Raw genomic sequence first — 24,221 nt, 5'->3', positions numbered from 1 at the left:
AGTCCATTCTGCATTTTCTTTGCAAGCTTTGCAAGACCAGAATTCCATTCTGCTTCAGCCTGCAATGCAGAAGGAACTGGGAACTTCAGCAGCCTCAGAGCTTCAAAGGGTGAAGACAGGAGGGGGGAGAATAAAGCCCTGTGTGCCTGATTAAAGCCCTGTGTGGATTGGTTCTGGCCCATGGACTGGCCATTTGACACCCCTGATCTAAAGTATCTAAACTAATAGTTTTAACTAGAGGAAAGGTGCTTGATACAACCAAACTTTATGAGATGAACAAATTCATACACTGAAGGCTAGAAGGCTAAAAGGGGACCCTGGCATCCTAATTTCCACAGCCCTTAAAGTATAGTGTGTACATCTGAACAACACAAACCCAGATGCAATGGCAGTTCTCCTCCATTTTGATACAGACACTCTTTTATTAGCTAACGTTTATCTCCCCCCTCGCCAGAAACAATCAGATATACTGGAATGAATTGGAATCCCTTATCAAGGATCATCTGAGTGATGTCTCAGTTAATATGATTCTATTGGGTGGGGACTTCAGTGCCAGAGTAGGTCCAAATGTTGAGGTTCTAATTGAAAAGTTTGGATCCATTATTTGTACCAACAGGACAAATTGTAATTACATCCATCACCAATGCCTCTCAAAGGATCCTAAAGCAAACTTTGCTGGCGCCTGCTTAGCAAGGATGGCAAGAAAGTTCGATTTTTCCATACTAAATGGTTCTACAGATGGTGACCACCCTGGTGAAATCACCTTTTTGGCAGGTTCTAGATGTAGCACTGTTGACTACTTCTTGGCCAGCTCCAGATTACTTCCCAAGATTACACAGCTTCAGGTTCTACCTGATCTCATGAGTGACCATCTTCCACTTCTACTTTGGCTTCCTCGGCCTCCCAGACTTCCTGTAACACTGTACCAGGTCCTCACTTAGTACCAGCTTATCAAGTGGGCTGTCGCACTAAGTGGTCAGTCCACTTAGCCCAAAGAGTGAAGGAGATTTTGGAAGACAAGGCTGCTTGTACAAGAAGAGCCGCAATTATGGACAGTCCTTATGACCAGAACCCATTGATCTCCTTCAGTCACCTCCTTCTGCTCTTGAGACCACTGCTAGCCCAAGATGCCTCTGCTCAAAGACAGATATCCAAGAATCACTCCAAACCCTGGTTCAACAAAGACTGCCAGAAAGCAAAAAGAGAGCTAGCTGTCTCCTACCAAGATTATAGGAATTATGTGGGCCTAGACACTCCGTGTGCACAAAATCATCTCCTATTCTTAAAAAAGGCATATAAAAAGCTGGTGGAAGCTAAGAAATGTGAGGATATGAAGATTCTTTGGAACAAGATAATACAGTCATCTAAAGATAGGATCTCAACCCAGTTCTGGAAACTGATCGCAAATCTATCTTACAAAGACTTTTCTCCTATTGACTCATTTGTTTCACCTGAGAACCGGGAGTTATTTTTCCAGAAACTTTATTATGATGACCGTTATTTATCAGTTTCCCAATTCTGAGAAGCTCCACTGAATTTGCCAGCTTGGCACCCAGTGTCAGTTGATGTGGTTGAATCCCTAATTGGTAAACTTAAGTTAGGCAAAGCACCAGGTCTGGATCTCATATCCCCAGAGTTACTGAAAGACAATATAGATTGGTGGGCTCCTCTTCTGGCCTCATTGTTTACCTACATAGATGCAACAGGGGACATACCTGAAGCCTGGAGAGAAGCTGTTATTGTCGCTTTCTTCAAAGCTGGGCAGAGGGAGGATCCAGCTAATTATAGGCCGATCAGCCTTTTGAGTATCTTAGGCAAAATTTATGCAAGTTACCTCTTAGAAAAACTACAGAGTTGGCTAGTTCAGGAAAAAAAAATGGTTGATGAACAAGCTGGCTTTAGGGAAGGATGTTCCACCTTGGGTCACAACTTGATACTATCTCATTTGGTTGATAAATATGCGACCAAGAAAACCATCTCTCTCTACGTAGCCTTCATAGATTAAAAATCTGCCTTTGATTCCATACCAAGAGCAAACCTCTGGGGAAAACTCAGTGCCACCTCAGTTGATAGGATACTTTTATTCCTGATCCATGCACTTTATACCAACACTGTTGTCAGAGTCAGATGCAATAAACAAGGGCTTCTAATTAACCTTATTCCATCAACAAAAGGAGTGAAACAAGGCTGCGTTCTGGCCCCTTCCCTTTTTGCCATTTATATCAATGACTTGATTAGCCATCTCAGCCTAGTTGACACCCATCCTCCCTCTCTGGTGGATCATCACCTAACAGCCCTACTCTTTGCAGATGACACAGTCCTACTATCTAGGACACCGGTAGGCCTTAGGAGGGCATTAAAGCAATTGGGCCTTTATTGTGACCTTAACCACCTGGAAATTAACTACAAAAAACAAAAGTAATGGTCTTTGGCCCTAAACCTAAAATAAGGGAATGGAGTATAAATGACCATAGGCTACAACAGGTGGCAGTTTATAAATATCTGGGGGTTATGATTCATGCCTCAGGAACTAACAAGGCTCACATTGAATATGCCTCAAATTCTGGTCACAAGTCAGCTCAAGCCATTGTTAGATTTACAAAAGGGGGGCAATTTATACCAGCGGCCCTCAAATTATATCTTGCTAAAACGGTACCACAACTTATGTATGGGACCGTGCTGGGCTCAGTTCCATCAAATTTTGCCCCCCTTGAGAAAATCCAATCTAATTTTTAAGAGCCATTTTTTGTTTCCCAAAGAGCGTTTCTAATGCCATGCTAAGGCTGGAAACTGGTATGTTAAGAATAAAGGCTAAAGTAAGCCTCCCCTCAATCAACACTTGGCTTAAGTTTAGCCATTGTCCCTCAGACATCACATCTTTAATTCTCAGGGATAGGTATTGTTCTACCTGGTTTAGGGCCATTCACCAGAAGGCTTGGCTTTTCATCTGAGTCTTTACAGATAATGACCCTAGACCAAACAAGGGCTATAGTCAAGTAGAGAATACTAGACACTGAGAGACAGAATGATATTGCCAAGGTTTCGAGATTTTATACTCCCCTCCAGAAGAGAGCTGTAATTTCCCCAGCCCCCTATCTATCAAATCTGGTAATTCCATCCCATAGAAGGGCCTTTTCTATGGCCTTATGTAACACTTTTCCTTCTGCGTTCATAGAGGGTCGCTATAAAAAGGTGCCTATGGCTGAGCGTGTTTGTCTGTGTGGCACAGGTAAAGTAGAAACTATCGAACATACTCTGCTTGTGTGTAGTCTCTATAAAGAAATATGAACCAAATTTATCCAACCTTTACTGGTGAAATTTATGGGTCTTCCGGACTCTGAATTAAGGAATATACTTCTGGCAGATTCTGACTCCCAAGTTACACTTGCTTGCTGCAGATTTTTGGCTACAGCCTTTAGAATTTGCAAAGACTACACTGAACCAGGTAATTATAAATTTCAGCAATTTATAAAATTCAGCAATCATTGTCTTAAAAGACAGCAGCATTTTAAAGCTACTGACATCACTAAATGTCATTCCAGCCCTTGTACATCATCATGAACTTGCATCAGTATATGTGGATTTGGCCCAGATGTGTAAGTGTCAGTGGTATAAGAATGGAAAGACCTCCACTTCTCTCACTATGTTCAGTCCAGACCTTGGCACCAGCACAGGTCAGTGATGCCACTGACTGACATCAGTCTGTCACGCCCACATTTAGTTCTAAAAGAGGTTTAGTCATAAGGAAGACTCAGAGGTACTAGATTAATGCAGGATCAGAGCTAAGCAAGTTTGCCTGTGTTTTATGAAACTATCTTGTTTACTGGGTTATTTTTTTTACAATACAAATGGATAAAATTGAATAAAACCCTTCTTCCATGGCAAAAATACTAAGGCAAGACTTTCCAATTATCACACTGTCAACTTTAGTTTGTTTATTTGTTTATTGAAAAAAATCTTTGAAACAGCATTTTAATTGTTATTCAAACTGTTATTTCAGCCATGAAGCATGATGTGGATGTTAGAGCTCTGTATGCCAGAATTCAGAAGCAGCAAGGTCCAGAAGCAACTGACATTATTGTCTCACCTTCACAAAAAATTATAGAACAGGTTGTATCTTGAAATTTTATAGGGTGGTACTGCATCCTGTGCAGATAGCCATAAATTAAGTATTGTAAGTGATATATTTATGTGATGTTTGAATTGGTTGGGTAATTGATATTGTCCAGTATCTAAGGATAAATGGACCTTCAATATGGCCACTCCAGAATCACTGCATCTTTGTTGAACCAAGAGCCCAGTTAGCTTAAGTTTACTTATAATGTAGGAGTAAATTCAGAAAAGGGCGAGGAAGCCCATTTAGGTTGGAGATCACTTTAATTCTCCCACTTACCTTCTGTTTTAGAAAGTATATTAAAAACATGGCTCTTAGCCCTGTTATTACTGGGGAGGGGACTCTATGCTGAGCAGGATTAAACATCCCCCATGTTGTTTGAGGTTTCAGATTTCACTGGGAATGATTCACAGCTGATAACTGCATTTCTGGAAGTTTTAAATATTTTTAATAATTGGATAGGAACTGTATTTATCTTCAATCAAAGAAAAGGAAGTGAGGGAGAACAAACATTTATAGTTCAATGTTGCTGAACTGCTAAATTCCTTTACTGTCGTTGGTTTTTTTACTATACAAATGGATAAAATTTGATAAAACCATTCTTCCATGGCAAAAAACTTGTTGCCTGTACTAAACTCAGTTTTCTACCCATAAAAATTGCATTTAGTAGTATCTTGTGAATAACTGCAAAATGATTAGCAAATCTCTGCATCTTGTCCTCTAGTGTCTGCTCTTACCTATAAGAATATTCATTGCAGCTGAATAATCTTCTTCACGATTAAACTCACATTCAGTATGCAAACTGATGAGTAGCTGTAGAATATCTTGATTGGGTCTCACCTCAGCCTATACTATTTTTCACTGTAAAATTTAGACTGGATAATATATAGATTTAATAATTTCAACAGTAGTAAGAGCCAATTCAGACTTTCGAATTCTGCAACCATAGTGGTTCTCTCCAGTATTCTGCATGTTAAGCGTCTGATGCCTGATTTTGAAAGGGCATTGAGATAGTGAAGCCCTCTGTATGGCTGGAATGCTTATAGCAGGGGTGGCCAACGGTAGCTCTCCAGATGTTTTTTTTTGCCTACAACTCCCATCAGCCCCAGCCAGCATGGCCAATGGCTGAGGCTGATGGGAGTTGTAGGCAAAAAGCATCTGGAGTGCTCCCTCTGGCTTATAGTATGGTTTACGAACCTCTGGAAAAAAATTCAAAATGTGAGTTAAGTCAAGAACAGGGTAGATGTGATCTTAACATATGTCAGAGATGTAGTGCAGCATTCTGCCCCTGCTACATTAGAATGGCCCTGTGACTCATTCCTAGCAGATACATTTAAAAGAGAGGTATTTTGGAATTCCAGATATCATGGATATATTGATTAGCGAGTCCATATTTTTAATAATTTCAAATACTATACTTTCCCATGCATGTAGCTGAAATTACTCCCATGTCATCAAAATGATAACATAGTAACAGTTAGTCCTGTTAAATGTACTTGTTATTCTCAGTTCTCAGTATTTTAAAAAATAATTCTCTGTTATGTGGAACATAGGACCATAGGATAAGAAATTGATCCTGTTTAATTATATAAATACCTGATCTTGTCAAAGTCCCATATATTTTCAAAATTTTTAATAAAGTTGGTGAGTTCCTGTGAATACAGAGCATCACTGCCCCAGACAGTTCCAATAATATACTGTGGCTAATAGCCACTGATGGATCTCTGCTCCATATTTTTATCCAATCCCCTCTTGAAGCTGTCTATGTATGTAGCCGCCGCCACCTCCTGTGGCAGTGAATTCCACATGTTAATCACCCTTTGGGTGAAGAAATATTTCCTTTTATCCATTTTAACCCGACTGCTCAGCAATTTCATTGAATGCCCATGAGTTCTTGTATTGTGAGAAAGGGAGAAAAGTACTTCTTTCTCTACTTTCTCCATCCCATGCATTATCTTGTAAACCTCTATCATGTCACCCCGCAGTCGACATTTCTCCAAGCTAAAGAGTCCCAAGCGTTTTAACTTTTCTTCATAGGGAAAGTGTTCCAACCCTTTAATCATTCTAGTTGCCCTTTTCTGGACTTTTTCCAATGCTATAATATCCTTTTTGAGGTGCAGTGACCAGAATTGCACACAGTATTCCAAATGAGACTGCACCATCGAGTTATACAGGGGCATTATGATACTGACTGATCAAACCTGTCCTGATCTTGATACCTTTCTCTGAGAAATTCCTGCTGCGTATACGCTGTACTTATTTTCCTGTCATCTCTAAACATATTTTTCTGTTTTAACAATATAAATTCCATCCTTTATAACTTAGGTTGGAGGATGGCAACCCTAATTTAAGCAGGATGGCAACCCTAATTTAAGCAGCCATTTTCTCCAGGGGAGCTGATCTTTGCCATCTGGAGAGCACTCCAGTCCTCACCTGGAGATTGGCAACAATGGTTCCCCAAGAAATCCCCCCTATGCCACGTTCAATTCAGAGATTCTCTGATTTGATTTTTGTCCTGTTTTTTTTTTTGGGGGGGGGGGTAATGTCATAGTGGCTTTGGCTCTGCTGGGCATATGCACTGGTTTTGCTGCTGACTGAAAAACAGTTTTTTTTAGTTAAGAGACTCTTATTTGACCTTAGTCATTTGTTTCCACAATTGAAACCAATGGAGTTTTTGCAGCCATTGATTTCAATGGGGATGAGGGCACCCTCTTTGGGTGCCCATAGGATTGGACTCCCTGGTCCAATCTTTTTGAGATTTGGGGGTTCTTTTGAAGAGAGGCTTCAGCAGGTACACAGCAGATTTGGTGGCTCTCCCTCAAACCCCCTCCTCCCCAGCTCACAGAATGTACTCTATTGCATTTTGCTTCTGACTACATTGGTCCATAGAATATAATGGAGCAAAAAAAAAATGGGAATACCATTTTTTCCCCTTTATCTAATATGAGATTTCGTTTTCCAAGGGAATAATGAATTTTTGGGGTTTAATCAACTCAAAACTGAATTTTAACTATTTTTTTTTCTCTGCACACCCCTATTGAAGACTAATTCTGCGCTTAAAATGGCACTGTTGGTTTCTGGAATAGCTCCACATAGAACAGAAATCATGAACCATGTGGTGTGGCTTGCAAAATAAAATGTGATCTATAGATTCCCTTTTCTATCCAGTGAAAAAAATAGCAGACCAGTCAAGATCCCAGTTTACCAGGCCTCAATAAAGAGAGGTTTTTAAAGTCCCCCCCCCCCAAAAAAATATTTTTGCTTGATTGCATTTTCCATTGTCACCACCAGAGGTCAGAAAAGAACTGCTGATCAGGTCACTAGCTCTAGTAGGTAATATGACTCTTAAATTTCCTAATTTCCTATCTCAGTTTACTCTGATCATAGGAGAAATTCCTGAGAATTACTTATTTTGGCAGTTCTGTCTACAGAAGAGGATTCTTTCTGTTTTCTGTAATTCATTTAAAGTGTAGATCAAATGTGGAGTTTACTTAGGTGCAGATGAAATTCTAAACTATACAGACTGAGTAAACTTTAAAAAGAGATTAGTCTTTTGTACATAAAAGATTATGGATCACCCATCAAACTGAAGGGAAACTAAAGGGAAAGTAATGTATGTTTACAACAACAGAGCAAAAGACATGACAAAAGTATGAAATAACTAGATTTTATTCTTAACATGTAAATATATGAGTAGACACTAATCCTGAAATTACACATTCTGTTCTGTTTTAAACTCATGACTATGATGTGGAAGAAAATTTCTCCTTTTGACATTCTCCAACTTATCTGTAGGAGTTCCTCTTAATGGTGTCTCTTCTATCTCTAACCTTAAGATGATCCACCAGCAAAGTGTTCTCTGCCACATGTATCTTTGTCTAATGTATGTTTCCAGGATGTTCTGTCTTTTGCCTCTACAGCAGCAATGCTGAGTGGATGGAATTTTACCAGTTACCAACCTGCTCCAGCAGTGCAACAGTACTTCCAGCATGAACTTGGAAACGATGCTATTGCATTGGGGTGATGCTTTAGTATTCCACTGAAACTCTATAGTAAAATAGTGTTTCGGGAAAATCCAAGAGTGTCACAATGGTTTCATGATGTCACTTCTGAGTTCATGCCAGAATTGATACTATGACATCAAAGTTGATTAATATATCTCTGACACCTCCCCCCCCCCAAAAAAAACCCCTCCCACTGATTGTCAATGCTGGGTTACTGACCTTGTGATTATACTGTAACTCAGGGGTGTCACATTCATTTGTTATGAAGGCTGGATCTGACATAAATGGGAATTTGTCAGACTGGGCCATGTGTGACATAAAATGTAATGCCAAGTAGTGGAGATATAAACTTTACGAAGCACATAAATAAACACAAGTAAAGATATTATAGCTGCTATTTCATTTGAACTCTATATTAGGAGGGGGTGTGTGTTAAAACTAATATTTCTCTGCAAAACTGGAGTTCCTTGAGTTTGTTGAATGCTATACTTTAACTGTGGTTGGTGCAAACCTCCCCCCACCATAACAAATATAAACTTAAAATATAAATGGTCTAAGCTTAGGACCCAGTAGAAAAACATGAAATAGCTGAGCATTGCATGCTCCCCCCACCCCCACTCTACTCAGAGTGGCAATGGCTCTCCAGGGTCTCAGGGTTTTTTTTAGCAGGGTGGTATGAGATAATAATTTTGGTTGTGTTTAGTAGTTGTTCTGCTATTATTCCATTGGAGCTCCATATTAGGAGGGGTGATAAAATTGATATTTCTCTGTAAAACTTAAGTTCCTTGAGTTTGCAGAACTCTATATTTTAACTGTGGCTGCTCTAAAACCTTCCATCCCATCTTAAAAGGTGCCTGACTAAATCAGAAATGTGGAGAAATACTGGGATTGTGCAAAGCTGAGCAGAAAGGTTAAAACGGATAAAAGGAAGTACTTCTTCACCCAAAGGGTGATTAACATGTGGAATTCACTGCCACAGGAGGTGGTGGCGGCCACAAATATAGCCACCTTCAAGAAGGGTTTAGATAAAAATATGGAGCACAGGTCCATCAGTGGCTATTAGCCACAGTGTATGTGTGTATATAAAATTTTTTGCCACTGTGTGACACAGAGTGTTGGACTTGATGGGCCGTTGGCCTGATCCAACATGGCTTCTCTTATGTTCTCTTATGTAAAGCAATTTTTAAAATAAAAAGCACCATGATCACAGTGGAAGGACCCCCTCAGCCCCTGCCTGTGATGAGAACTATGGATACTAGGGAGCAGTAGCTGGGAAGTTTGGCAGCCTCACACTCCACCTCCTGCTTTCAGAGGCAACCCAACCTTGTGCTCTCTGCACTCAGAGGCAGCCCCACCCAGGGCCAGCGCTTGGGAGTAGGCCAAGTAGGTGGCCACTTAGGGCACCACTTGGCCTAGGGGCACCATGAGGCACCCCCTCTCCCTGGACCAGCTGCCATCTGCCTCCCCATGTCCGCTGCAATCGCAAGATGGGGGGCGTGGCAGCGAGCATGCTCAGAGCCAGCTCTGAATGTGCCCATTGCCTTTCAGACTCTATCGAGGCTTCCCAAGTCTTGGGAGGCCTCTGCAAAGTCCAGGGGGTGGGGCGCACAGTGAGCATGCTCAGAGCCAGCTCTGAGCTTGCCCGCTGCCTTCTGGACTCTGCCAAGGCTCAGGAGGCCTTGGCAAAGTCCGGGGCTGGCAGTGATGTCATTATGATGTCATTGGGGCTAATGCGCGCTTTGTGCATGCAGAAATATCAATTGGGGGCAGAAGATTGGAGTTCAGCCTAGGGGTGCAGGCACCCCTAGCGCCAGGCCTGGCCCCACCTTCTACTTCCTGCTTTCAGTGATAGCCCCATCCTGTCCTCTCAGAAGAAGCGGAGGAGGAGGAGATTGGATTTATACCTTGTCCTATACTACCAGAAGGAGTTGCAAAGAGGCTTATAGTCTCCTTTCCCTTCCCCTCCCCACAACAGACACTCTGTGAGGTAGGTAGGGCTGAGGGAGCTCTCCAAGAACTGCTTTTGAACAGAACAGCTCTGGGAGAGTAATGATTGACCCAAGGTCACTCTACAGTTGCATGTGAAGGAGCGGAGGAATCAAATCTAGTTAACTCAGATAAGAGTCTGCACACTTAACTACTACATCAAACTGGTTCTGCACTCAGAGGTAGTCCTGCTCTTGCTTCCTACTCTCAGAGGCAGCCCCACTTTTTGTTCTCTGTACTCAGAGGCTGTTCAAGCTCAGAACAGTGAGGATGGTTAGGGGATGGGGGAGAGAAGAGAGCCCCACTTACCGGGCCAGATTAAAGACCTGGGCAGCCAGTTCCAGCCTGTGGGAGGTGGGTTTGCACCCCTTTCAGAACTGATGTTGGAAGTGAACTGTGTAATGTCCAGTACTCCAATATACCTGAGGGGGCAGTAGAGTTAGTAAGATGGGCAGGTTAGATCCCTTGGTATCCTTATTTTCTGTTCAGATGCAGTCTTTTTATTTACCCAGAATACTATTCCCAGGGACTTCTTTCCTTTTGGCTGCTTATTTCTCTTCCACTTTTTTGTTTTCTTTTTCTCTCCAGCCTCTATGAGGACAAGACGTGCTCTCAGACTCTCTCGGCAACCTAGGCTTAGAAAGATGGCAAAAATACCTGCATTGTCTTTCCTATTTCAGTTTGGATTTCTTTAACAATAACCAGTATCAATTACTTTTCTAAAACAATAAGCCTTGTGTGGACTTCATTCTAAAAGCAGCCTCCTCTGTCTGCTAGTGCACAGCCAGCTCCTGCTAACAAATAAAACAGCAGGTTAACAACACATACACAACACATATAAGAACACATAAACATAATTATTTAAGAATTATGCTTACGCTCTAGGGTGAACAGGCCTTACTGCTACCATTCCCTCACAATGCAGACCAGTTTCTTCAATATATTTCTAAACAATTCCAAATAAAAATCTAATATATAGACAGGATGTTGGAATAAAAATTATTAGAGAAATGTAACTGATACCTTGACAACATCACAAATGAATTAAGTAATTACAAAGTCAATTGTTTTAAGAATTACTATTTTTCTATGTATAGGTGCATATGAATAGCTCTTTTCAGGCTTTTACTTGCAGAACAGATCAGCATTCCAGTGACTCGGTAAGCAAAAATGTTTAGTCACTGTAGTCAGTGCTAACAATCAACTTGGATGTTAATACTTCCAGCCATTTTTATAATGACCACTAAATTGTGAATGAATTGTCAAAGACCCAACAATTCTTTTGTTTTGATATGTCATGCAACTCTTAGGCAAGTGCAGAGGAGACCTCATTTGATTTTGAGTGACTTGTTGCTCACCTTCAGTACAAAAATTAGCATTATGCTATAGACTTGGTTCTTAAATCTGTACCATGTTGCATTCTGGGCCACTGCCTACCAGCTATGTATGACTCTGCTCAGCTATGTATGGCTTTGCTCACTGTGCTGGATTCCTCATCTGATGAAGTGTGCTTAAGAGCACACGAAAGCTTACGTTCTAAATAAAAATTGGTTGGTCTTAAAGGCACACCTTGACTCCTGCTTTGTTCAACTGCTTCAGACCAACACAGCTGCCCGCTTGGAGCAATCCTTTTCTGGTTCCGACTCTAAACCAAGCTGGAGAAGAACTGATTCAATCCTCCTTTGATTGAGGGAAGACCTAACAAAATTACAAGTGACTTTGCAATAACGTTCCCCAAGAATTCTCCAATGTCACTTGTAATGTGCTTTCTGCTCTGAGTTTCAGGACCTCCTCACTTTATCTATATGTTCCTAAATAGCTGTAGCTATTGTGTCCTTGTACCCAGGGATATTGCAATAGTGGTATAAAACATGATGCTGCATGTCACATAATGTCCAGTACTGACTGGTATGTCATAAGATTGTAGGAAGAACTCTCTTGAATTAGAACAAGGGACCATCTAGTCCAGTGTACTTTTGACCACAATGTGCAGCCAGGTGCTTACAGGAAACCCACAGATTATAAAAAGGAATAGCCTCACATACTCTGCCTGGGGTAGTGATGCTCTATATTCTTGGTGCTTGAGGGGGGGCACAGTGGGAGGGCTTCTCGTGTCCTGGCCCCACTGGTGGACCCCCTGATGGGGGTTTTTGGCTACTGGAATAGATCTGCAGGGTCTTGAATGGTCTTAATCTACTCCTGAAATAACACTTCAAATGCATGTCACTTGCTCTGTGCAAATTCTACAAAATGACTGTGTACAAAGTTGGGTTTCCTTTCAATGACAGAGGACTTTTGGCACCTTAGTCATATTTGCTTTATATACAAGTGGGTATATATTAGGCCACACTCTCTGATGTAGCCAATCCTCCAAAAGCTTACAGGGCTCTTAGTACAGGGCCTACTGTAAGCTCCATGTTGTGTCTTGCAATTCAGTCCCTGAATTGCAACACAGCGCGCGCGCAGAAGTGACCAGTGGGAGACCGCAGGTCACCGGATGTAAGGATGTAAATACACTCCGCCTATGAAGATCTGTGGTGGGAAGTTTAACTGGCCAGGATTGGACCTGGCCAGGCAAGAGGGTTGTTCCGGGAGATGTGTATAATCGGGGACCCGGCCCCGCCATGTTCTCTTTGTGATGTACTCGCCAATAAAGCATGTTGCCTTCTACAAGTCTCGTAACTCAGTACATTACATTAGCGATGAAGGTGGGATACTAGCCAGGTAGTTTCCCTGTTGGGAAATCACCGACCTGGCAGGGGCCAAAGAAGACACACAGCCCAGAGAGACAGAAGCAACTACTGCTGCCATGGCAAACCCACATCACAGAGTTCGACCCTGCCAAACCCAAAAGATCACATTTGCCCGTAGGTAGCAGAGCGTATGCAGACTATGCAGAGCATGTCGACTGCTACCTACGGGCAAATGTGATTACGGATGACAGCCGAAAGCGAGACGTGCTCCTGAGCGTCTGCAGGGATGCCACATTCGAGATTGCCAAAGGTGTCAGTGTTTGAGTTCCTTTAAGAACTAAACTGCTGAGTCAAGGTTATGCAACTAAAACTATACAGCTGTGATAGAAGTCACGAGAAGCACAGGTGTAGCTCATGTTACCAATCAGGCTTAGGATTGGGTGGCTGCACTATATCTGTGGTAGCATTAGCCACAGCACTTTGCCTTGGTTACATGCCGTGCCTTGGCCTTGGGCGATGCTGGATGAATGACATATGTGAAGGAGAAACTCTGTTGAACTGTTTCTTTGACTGACTGACTTGCTGGATTCATGTAATGTATTGGACTGACTTTTGACTTCTCTATTGGACTGTGATTTGGTGCTGCATATTGGAGGAGTGCTATTCTGTGTATGACCATTGCCTGTTTTTGACTGCCTCTTACGTTTAACCCAAAATATATCTGTTAACTGGCTGTTGTGGAGTCTTTGCTTTTACCACAGTGTTCTGGAGTGCACCCAACTATCTACTCACTCAGGGGACCACACCTTCCTACGCATTCAAACTCTGTCATCGGTTATGGGCCCAGAGCGTAGGTCTCCTGGAGAGTAAGAGCGCTACGTGCCATCAGTTCCTGTGGTCTACTCGAGGTCTACTCGTGAGTAACAGCCATTTTTGGGCGTGGCAGTTTTTGTATTCTACGCAGGCAGAATGGAGTCCAGTATCCAAGTCTCCGGATTCCTCATCAAGAGGCTGAACGGGGAGAATTACTGCACCTGGTCTGAGAAGGTCACAATGATCCTCAAATATCATGGTTTGTGGGAGTACGTGACAAGTCCACCCAATATAGCCGTGTTAGACGCTGCTGATGATGCAGCTGTTATAGCAAAACACAGGAGCAATGAGGATAAAGCTTGCGCACTAATTGGTCTAACGTTGGAAGACAGCCAGCTTATCCACATAAAGTCCTCCAGCAGTGCAAAGTCTTGTTGGGACGCTTTAAGGTCTCTCTATGTCAGTGAGAGTGTGGGCTCCCATATATACTTAATGAAGAAACTCCTTAGTGCAAAATATGTGTCTGGTGGGGAAATGAATGTCCACCTAGAGTTTATGCAACGTACCTTGCAACAGTTACAGGAGAAGGAGGTGGTTTTTTCTGAGCAGCAGAAAGCCTACATAATCCTTTGCTCCCTGGATGCTAGTTATGATCAGTTTGTATCCTGTTTGGATATCTTGCCAAAAGCTGAGATAACTATGTCTAACATCGCTCAACGTTTGTTGAATGAGGACATGAGGAGAAGGAACACAGTTTTGTTCGGTGTGTCTCCAGCTCATTCAGCCAAGTCTCCCGCCCAGGAGGAATTTAAAGGGGCCGACAGTCATGCAGCAGCTGGGAAAACTTACTCAGTGAGGAGATGCTTTATATGTAACAGCCCTAATCATCTCAGATGGAGCTGTAAACGTTTCAAAGGGAAACAGTCTTCTGTACCTCCGGTGGGAGGCAGGCATGTGAACCTTGTTGTTAACTATTCTTCCTTCTGCAATCAGTTTTTAATTGATAGCGGCGCGACTGTGCATGTTATTAAGGACAAGAGTCTCTTCAACACCTACACACCAATTAAAGGTCAGTGTGTTATGTTAGCAGATGGGCTTTGTGCCAACGTAGAAGGAACTGGGCTTGTTAACATTCCTTGTCTAAGGAGAAAATTCCAAATGCTTCACGTGCCCAGCATTAAGTACAACATGATATCTGTCTCCACTTTAACTGAGCAGAGTTTTAAAGTGTCTTTTACAGCTGAGAGCTGCTTGATTAGTGGTGATGGCGTTTCAGTGGTGGCTAAAAGGAGAGACAACTTATATTTTCTGGAGAAAGAAAACCTTGTGCAACATGTGAGTATGAACCGACCCCCTCATGATGAATGTATACACATGTGGCACAGGAGACTGGGGCACATAAATTTCCAAGCAGTCAAGAGAACCTTGCAAGCTGCAGGAATTACCCCCAGAGTCTGTCATTGTTTTGTTGACTGTGAGATATGCAAAGCAACGAAATCAAAGGCAGTACCCACAGTGTCTCCATCAAAATTCCAGTCTACAGAAATCTTGGACCTAGTTTTCATGGATCTGATTGGACCATTCCCAACCAGAAGTGTGGGCGGAGCTAAGTTCTGTTTACACATAGAAGATCACTATTCTCGCTATGGTTTTTGTTATTTACTTAAATCCAAGGCTGAGACTTACCAAAACATCAGCAACTGGCTTCGTTTTGTCAACAGGAAAACTGGGAGAGTTCCAAGGGCTATTATTTCTGATAACGGCACAGAATTTTGTAATGACCGCATGTCTTCTCTATTTAGGAGATATGGCATCAGCCATCAACGAACAGCACCTTATAGGCCACAGCATAATGCTTTTTGCGAGAGGAGGAATGCAACCCTCTACAACATGTGTATCTCTATGTTGAGAGACAGTAACCTTCCAATGAGTTATTGGGGGGAAAGTATCATGAGTGCTTCCCATGTGCTGAACTATTCCTGGTCTTCTGCTATTGGAAAGATCCCTGCTGAGGTCTGGTACGGCAGGAAAGTGTCCATTAGCCATATAAAGATCTTTGGGATACCAGCCTATGTAAACATCCCAAAACAGCTACAGCGAAAGGGGAGAAATAAGGCTGTAAAGTTGTTATTTCTTGGGTACTCCAACAATCACCAATCTTATAGATTTTCCCAAGTAGGTGACAAGAAGATAACAACGTCCTGCTCTGCTAAGTTCCTGGAAACCTCTGTCGGTTGGGAGAGAACGTCCTCTACAGTATACCTGCCTACAGCAGTGGAAACTGATTTGCAACTACCAACTGGAGGCGAGAGGCGGAGTCCTTCACCCAGCAGCAGAGTCATCAAGCCGGAACCTGTTACACCTGCATCTTCTGGAGCGGGAGTGTCACAGCAGCAGCAGCAGCAGCCGGTGAGCCCGCATGGAGTGTCAGATGAGGAACCAGAACCAGTTCTCAGACGATCTACGAGAGAAACTCGTCCTCCAGATCGCTACAGTCCTGGTCAGGCATGTGTCGTCCTTGCTGAGCCGTCCTGCTACGACAGCATCAAGCATCTCACGCAAGACGAACAGGCTGGATGGAACGCAGCCATGAAGGCAGAGCTTGAGTCGTTAAAAGAGCTACAAGTCTACGAGGAGTCTGCACTACCACCTAATCATAAACTCTTGGGTTGTAGGTGGGTTTACAAATTAAAATCTGGGGCAGACGGAAATGTGTGTTATAAAGCTAGACTAGTAGCACAGGGGTACTTGCAGTCCATGCAAGATTATGACGAAACATTTGCCCCCACACTCAAGGCTACATCAATCTTTTGTGCTCTGACTTATACAGCCAGGCATAATTGTGTTGTAAAACATCTAGACGTTAAAACCGCTTACCTACACGCTCCTCTAGAACACACATTGTATATGAAGTTGCCACCTGGTGTTTCTGGTGGAAATAGCAATGCAAATGTTTGCTGGAAACTTAAAAAATCACTGTATGGTTTAAAACAGTCTGGGCATCAATGGAATCAGTTCTTAACTGAATGTTTAAAGAAGCTTGGTTTCAAGCAAGGCATAGCTGACCCTTGTATATTTCTCAAAGGAAAAGGGGAGCAGCAATGTTTAATCCTTGTCTTTGTTGATGATTTAGCTTTGATTTGTAGAAATGAAAAGATGATGAAATCTGTTGTTGAAACTTTGAATGAACAGTTTACTGTGAGGGATCTGGGCAACATCAGACAATATGTTGGCTTAGACATAGAACCTGTAAATAGTTTATGTTACCTGTATAGAATGTTTTTAGTTCCATAAGGGGAGGATGTCAGTGTTTAAGTTCCTTTAAGAACTAAACTGCTGAGTCAAGGTTATGCAACTAAAACTATACAGCTGTGATAGAAGTCACGAGAAGCACAGGTGTAGCTCATGTTACCAATCAGGCTTAGGATTGGGTGGCTGCACTATATCTGTGGTAGCATTAGCCACAGCACTTTGCCTTGGTTACATGCCGTGCCTTGGCCTTGGGCGATGCTGGATGAATGACATATGTGAAGGAGAAACTCTGTTGAACTGTTTCTTTGACTGACTGACTTGCTGGATTCATGTAATGTATTGGACTGACTTTTGACTTCTCTATTGGACTGTGATTTGGTGCTGCATATTGGAGGAGTGCTATTCTGTGTATGACCATTGCCTGTTTTTGACTGCCTCTTACGTTTAACCCAAAATATATCTGTTAACTGGCTGTTGTGGAGTCTTTGCTTTTACCACAGTGTTCTGGAGTGCACCCAACTATCTACTCACTCAGGGGACCACACCTTCCTACGCATTCAAACTCTGTCAAAAGGTCTCTCAGCTCCTGCGAAGGTCACCGCAAAAATGCACGAGGAGATAGTCAAACTCCTGACAGGGCATTTCTCGCCCCAGCCATCCATCATTGCCTGCCGATTCCTGTTCCACAAGAAAGATTAAGGGGTGGGAGAGATGGCCGCCATCTACCTGGTCGCTCTCCGCCAAATCACGGGAAACTGCCACTTCGACAAGCTGGAGGAAGCCCCGAGGGATCAATTTGTCTGGGGCCACCGGGACGAAAGGCTACAGCAAAAGGTTTTCGCAAAGGAAGAGTTGACTCTCCAACTCTTGCGGTTCTCAATAGCCTCAATGAAGCCACCACATTCGAGAGAACCACTAAGCCTCAAGCGGAAGCTGTCCACCAGGAGGAGATGGCGTCGGGTGACCCCGAGGAGGAAGAGGCACACCAGCTCCGCCGCCAACCAGGAAATGGGCTGAAAGCTTTCACCCGGCCACGAGCTACAGAGAGGCCCGCCAGCACAAAGTATGACAGCTGTGGAGACCCACACGAGTGACGGGACTGCCCCTATAGCAACGTGGACTGCAGGAACTGTGGAAAAGTGGGCCACATCGCACATGCCTGCAGGGCCAAGACCAACCGCAGGTGCCAATCCACTCACCATGACTCGTTCGATGCTCACATGACAGCATCGACCAGCATCCAGGTAATGGATTTGCCACTAGCCACCCCAGATATGTCAAGGTGTTGGTCCAAATTAAGGGTGCTCCCTGCCTAATGGAGCTGGATTCGAGATCCTCCATCTCCATAATCTCAGAGGAGTCCCTCAGAAAACTCTGCCCCCACGGCAGGCCACGGTTGCGGCCTGCTGATTTCATCCTGCGAGACTTCCAGAAAAACCCTGTACCGATTCTGGGATGGGCCACTGTGAGGGACAACTTTAAGGGTGTACTGGACAGCTCACCGCATTACTGGAGTTGGCCTGGTTTAGACCTCTGGGCATACAAATAGTTGGGGTGCAGCAGGTACAAACGCACAATTTTGAAAAGGTGTGCCAGGAATTTCCAGAGGTATTTGATGGGTCCCTGGGTTGCTACAAGGAGCCTCCCATCACCTTACAGCTCAACCCCCAAGTGAGACCAATAAGGCTGAAGGCCAGGCGAGTTCCGTTCACTCTAAAACCAAAAATAGAAGCTGAACTGGACCGCCTCGTGGCCCAGGGAGTGCTAGAGCCGGTATCCTATGTAGCATGAGAGACCTCCATAGTCACTCCCGTGAAGCCCAATGGGGATGTGCGCATATGCACAGACTATAAATGCACAATAAATAAAGTGCTCCAGGACAACCCATACCCCGTCCCAGTGGTCGGACATATTCTCGCATCCTTAGCTGGCTCTAAGGTTTTTGGGAAGCTGGACCTGGCGCAGGCATACCAGCAGCTCCTAGTGGATGCAGAGACAGCAGAGGCTCAAACAATAGTGATGCACAGGAGAGTTTTCAGAGTGTGGTGATTGCAATTTGGGGTTAGTGCGGCTCCGGGACTCTTTCAGGGCATAATGGACTCTCTCCTTAAAGGGATTTCCGGAGTGCAACCCTTTTTCGATGACGTTTTGATCGCTGCCCTGGACGCCGAGGAGTTTAGCTGCCGTCTGCAAGAAGTACTCCGCCACTTTCAAACAGCGGGACTTAAGGTGAAGAGGAAGAGGTGCTCTCTCGGGGTGCCGAGGGTGGAGTTCTTGGGTCCCAGCCAGATCCGCCCAGCGCCCCCATCCACTGCTGGGAGTCCAATCGTGTGCCATGGTCCCAGCTACACCTAGACTTTGTGGGGCCATACCAGGGCCACATATTCTTTATCCTGGTGGACGCCTACACGAAGTGGTTGGATGTGATTCCCGTAGCTTCAACCTCCACCGCGGCCGTGGTCAGAACCCTACGAAGGGTCTTTTGCACCCACAGGATCCCCGACACCTTAGTCACGGACAACGGGACTGCTTTTACCTCCCAGGACTTGCAGGAGTTCCTGAATAGGTACCTCATCCAGCACATATGGTCTGCTCCCTTCCATCCAGCCACCAATGGCCAAGCAGAGCACATGGTGCTCACCACCAAGGAGGCCCTGGGTCGCATAGTACAGGGGGATTCGGACCACCGCCTGGCAGCCTTCCTATTTGGGAACCGATCACCCTCAACCTAGTCACCGGTTTAAGCCCAGCAGAGCTGTTCATGGGGAGGAAGTTGACCACTAGGCTAGATAGGTTGTATCCAGACTGGGCCCTGGACCTCTGCAGTTCCCCCGAGAGAAGTGAAGCCGCTAGGGGGTTCTTTCCTGGGGATCCGGTCTACGCGAAGAACTTTGCAAGTGGGTGGGAGTGGTTACCAGCCCGGGTGCTGCGGGTCACTGGGTCCCACTCTTACGAGGTCTTGTCTGAGGGGGGCCAGATCCTGAGGAGGCACATTGATCAGCTGCACCACCGCACCATGCCGGAAGAACAGGCAGAGACCGGGGGAGCAGGTAGCGGGGTAATAGCAGTAACACCACCAGAGACCACCCAGCCAGTGCCAGCCATGCTGACTCTGCAGGCGGAGGAGCCCAGCAGCAGCTGGAGCGACCCCTTCCCCGTGGGGGTGCAAGGAGAGGTCCTGGAGCAGACACCGGACAGCGCTCTCCTAGCTGCAACCCACAACGAGGAACCAGCAGCCCCCGCAGCCACAGCAGCCGCTTCAGTTCCCCAAATAAAACCTAGGAGGTCGAGTAGGGAATGAAGGGCACCGGCTTACTTGAAAGACTATGTTTCTTGAACTAGGGGGGGGGGGAGGAGTGTTGTGTATTGCAATTCGGTCCCTGAATTGCAACAAAGCGTGCGCAAAAGTGACCAGTGGGAGACCGCAGGTCACCAGATGTTAGGACGTAAATACACTCTGCCTATGAAGATCTGTGGCGGGAAGTTTAAGTGGCCAGGATTGGACCTGGCCAGGCAAGAGGGTTGTTCTGGGAGATGTATATAATCGGGGACCTGACCCCGCCATCTTCTCTTTATGATGTACTCACCAATAAAGCATGTTGCCTTCTACAAGTCTCGTAACTCAGTACATTACACTGCAGGAGGATTGACTACATCAGGGGTGTGTGGCCTAATATGCAAAGGAGTTCCTGCTACAAAAAAAACACCCTGTTTACAAATATACCAACATGGTAAAGTGAAGTCAAAGAGACACATCTACAATTGAGCAGATCCACTATCCCACATCAGCCCCCTCCCTAAGAGAATTCTTGCATCTCAAGGTACTTCATTTTCAGCCAACTTGCAACTCTTTCTACCTGCCTCTCTCTCTGTATTTTGCAAACTTCTGTCTAGGGAGTCACTTGCTATTTGAAAGCAGTTTTTGTATGTCTCCGTACCATTCCAAACATGAAGATCCATGATTCTATTAGTTTGTCACAGGGTGTGAGTTAAGTGAGCATAAAATCTGAGCTGATGGTTTGATTGCTATATCTCATGTTCATTTCATAGCTCCACCATATGATATTTAAATACCCTTTCAGTTGTTTTGTGTTGATTATTTCAATGTGTAATGAAGCAGTCAGGTTCACTGCATGTCTGTACCTGTATTTCTTCACTGATCTGCAGAGTCATCAGGGTAGGAATAGTATGATTGGATTGGAGTCCATCACTCCAGATGTTTAGTAAAATTACTCATCCTCAGGAGAGGATGTTCTTGAGTCTTCATGAATCATGGGAGCAGACTAATTTTCTGCTAATGTGTGGCACTTCTGCCAGACAAACAAATTTCCCTGCCTTTTCTCCTCCTGCTGCAGTCCACTGATCTCTGTGAAATGCTGCCCCAGTGGACTCTCAGAAATGGAACGAGTGGCATATTGGTTCCTTGCAGCAGGAAAGAGGAACTGACAAAACTTACCCCTTCCTTTTGGTTAGCAGGAAATGTAGACTGCATCCACCCATTGCTCTAGATTGACATCTTCCAATGAGGAAACATACCTAGATCAGTAACTCTTGCAGAAACTTGACAGGATTCTTTTCAGGATGGGTAATTTTCTCTTTCATACAGTTTGAGTACTCTGTTTCAGGTATAATAGTGAAGTGTATCTCTGGTCTTAGTTATGGACATATTCCTGATTTCAGGAGATTGGGAATACTGTTCTAGGCATTGACATGCAGCAGACATTGCTAGTGCTTTTTTAAAGAGCAGTGGCCTCCATGTCTGCTGCAATTGGGATAATAGAAGGGCCCAATTCACATTGAACAGCATCCAGAAGTGTGGCGCTGGATGCTCCCATGCATGTGTAATGCATCCAGGATCTTGTGGCTTCTACTTCTGAAGTAATTTCAAACATATATCTGCAGTAAATTGAATAATCCCATCATACTCATGCATCAGGATTCCTAAACCACCTGTAGCTGCCGAGTGTAAAAGAAATTCCTTGTCTGTCATCAGGATGACTCTTCAGTTCTCCTGTGTGTTTCTGCTCTCTAAACTGTGGATGAGAGAAAATTGCCTCACAGTTTTTGTGTAAGTGCACAGGGTTTTTGTTAACTGATAATTTCCCTCTCAGTTAAATGGTGAAACTGGTAACATTCTCATCTACCACTTGCTTAGGTCCTGCTTTTACAGTACGGCATCAGAAGAACTAGAAGCCCTAATAAAAGTATTCAATGGCTGAGAAGGTCAGCTTGCAAACTGTTCCAAGCTGTATATTGAGCACATAACCTGAATATAGCAAGTGTAGCTCCAGTTTTACAAAAAGCGTGTAAAAACAGCAGCCCACTTTTATTCCTCTGTAAATTTTTATTTCCTACAGCTTAGAGGCATTGTTAAATGTCAAAAAAGGGAAAATTTGAAATATTAAAGGCAGACAGTGAAATCCATCAAAAGAGCATGAGAGCTCCAAAATGAAGCTGTTTGCTAGTCAGCAAAATGTTTTGAGAAATGTGCCTGTTGAAACATCACAAGAAGTAGCTACATTTTCATTTAATGTTATCAAATGTAGACATGCTTATACCCCTGGATTTTCCCAGAATAAAGGGTGCATCTCTTCCAAGTTGTATGTTTCAATTGCATTTACATCCTTTTAACACTGCTAGAACAGTCAGTGCTTAAGATTATGCCTGTTTTTGTTTTTTTAATAGTGCAACATAGCACTTCTTAGTATGTTAAAATACGCTATTAAAATACTATAGGGTTTTTTTTGCTGTTCCTGTCTCTTTTTATATGTCTGCCTTTTCTTGCTAACTGTAAAGACTAGTATTAATGGAAAACCCATTAAAAAAACTATTATCCTATATAAAAAAGTGAATGCACTCAAGTATAAAAAGACTTATTGATCAATTTCTAGCTAAACCTAGCTTGTCTGACACTTTGCAACAGTGGAATGTGTTTTTATTGCATGGCCAGGTAGTTCAGATTTCCGGTCATTTTTGTAAAGGTTCTTTTTATAATGTGGATAAAATTTTATCACACAGCTATGAAAAGAAAATTAGCTTTCATAACTCACATCAGAATTTGAAGAAACTGCTTCTATAATTTTTAAAAACATTATCAAACTTAATGCACCTGTTCTGACAAATTAGTGTTTGTCTTTTCTCCTTCCCCCTAATTAACCAAATGATTTATTGATTCCCCCCTCCCTTTTTTCCCAGAAAGAAGAAAATTCTTTGGCCATCAGTGAATATTTCCAGAAAAATGAAAAGCCTCCTTCAGTTTTAATTTAATTGCTATTACGTAAGTTGAATAGATTTTTGCAGACATTTTATCAGCACATCCACTTTAGTGAATGTAAAATTTTCTGCAAGAAAATTGCACTGGATTGACTTTCTTTTGACTGCTCTACAATGTATTGGTGTGAGAATTCAGTATCTGGGCAATACTTTTGAGTGTGTTGGAAATGCTAGCTAAGAGTGAAGTATTACTATATTTAAGAAAAGAATAAGTGAGATTACATTCTCAGTATTGGTTTGCAAGCTACACGAAGTAGAAGTAAAATTAAATTACAATATGAAGAAAAAAGATAAGTAATGGAAAATAATTTTTAGTGCCTCTGAAATTGTATGTTATAACTTAAATTAGAAATCAGAAACGCTGATATGTATTTTTGAGAGTTGCATTTCTAAATCTTGGAAAATATAAATATCCTGATTACAGTTTTGTTATAACATAAAATATTAAAGGTGTTTTTAGAAATGTCCCTGATCTTTGTTCTTTTATAGTTAAATATCCTTACCAAAGTTATATATGCCCAACAATCCATATGTATGCTAACGTTCTTAAGGATTTCTTGTATACAAAGATGGTTAAATTAAATTCAGGTAATAGAAACTGTGCAAGCCAAGTAATTAAGTCTCTCTGAAATTTACCGAGGAAGTTATTCTGGATGGAGGAGGTCCCCATACACATCTGAGTTTGTTTTCCAGAACTAAATGTTTCCAAAAATATTTGTGCCATGTTACAATACTAAATTGTCAGAACTTTGAGTTACTGTGCATGGGTCAGATAAGAAATATTCTATTTGCCTCTTTTCATTCCACATTTATGATCTTGTTTTTTAATTGTTGAAAACTCAGATTTTGAGAAATATGGATTCCAGTTTATTTACAAAATTTATATCTCACCTTTCTGCCTTCACAAGAGCCGCCAAGGTGGCTAACAAATTAAAACACACATGATAAAACTACTTAAAATTACACCCCCCCCCAAAGAAACACACAAAACAAGTTAAAACAAAGTTAAAATACATACAAAAATTTTTAAAACTCAGCATTGGTCAGGAAAGAGAGAATACCAAATGAAACAACAAAAAATGTAAT

The 24,221-nt window shown here is 43.0% G+C and overlaps 1 protein-coding gene across 1 annotated transcript in view; it reads left to right on the top strand.

The window, feature by feature from the left end:
* The window catches only part of DCDC1 (doublecortin domain containing 1), a 777,962-nt gene extending 754,442 nt beyond the window's left edge, over positions 1-23,520 (top strand). Inside the window, exons 35-37 of the mRNA XM_060262385.1 lie at positions 4,001-4,110; positions 11,202-11,264; positions 23,058-23,520. Coding sequence (XP_060118368.1) covers positions 4,001-4,110; positions 11,202-11,264; positions 23,058-23,129 — 245 coding nt within the window. The 3' untranslated portion in view covers positions 23,130-23,520. The remainder of the gene's footprint in view (positions 1-4,000; positions 4,111-11,201; positions 11,265-23,057) is intronic.
* Positions 23,521-24,221: the final 701 nt, after the last annotated feature.

The sequence above is a fragment of the Heteronotia binoei genome, chromosome 21 (assembly GCF_032191835.1).
Source record: "Heteronotia binoei isolate CCM8104 ecotype False Entrance Well chromosome 21, APGP_CSIRO_Hbin_v1, whole genome shotgun sequence".
Taxonomy (NCBI): domain Eukaryota; kingdom Metazoa; phylum Chordata; class Lepidosauria; order Squamata; family Gekkonidae; genus Heteronotia; species Heteronotia binoei.
The sequence above is the reverse complement of the archived record's forward strand: the minus strand, read 5'-3'. Positions and strand labels throughout refer to the sequence as shown.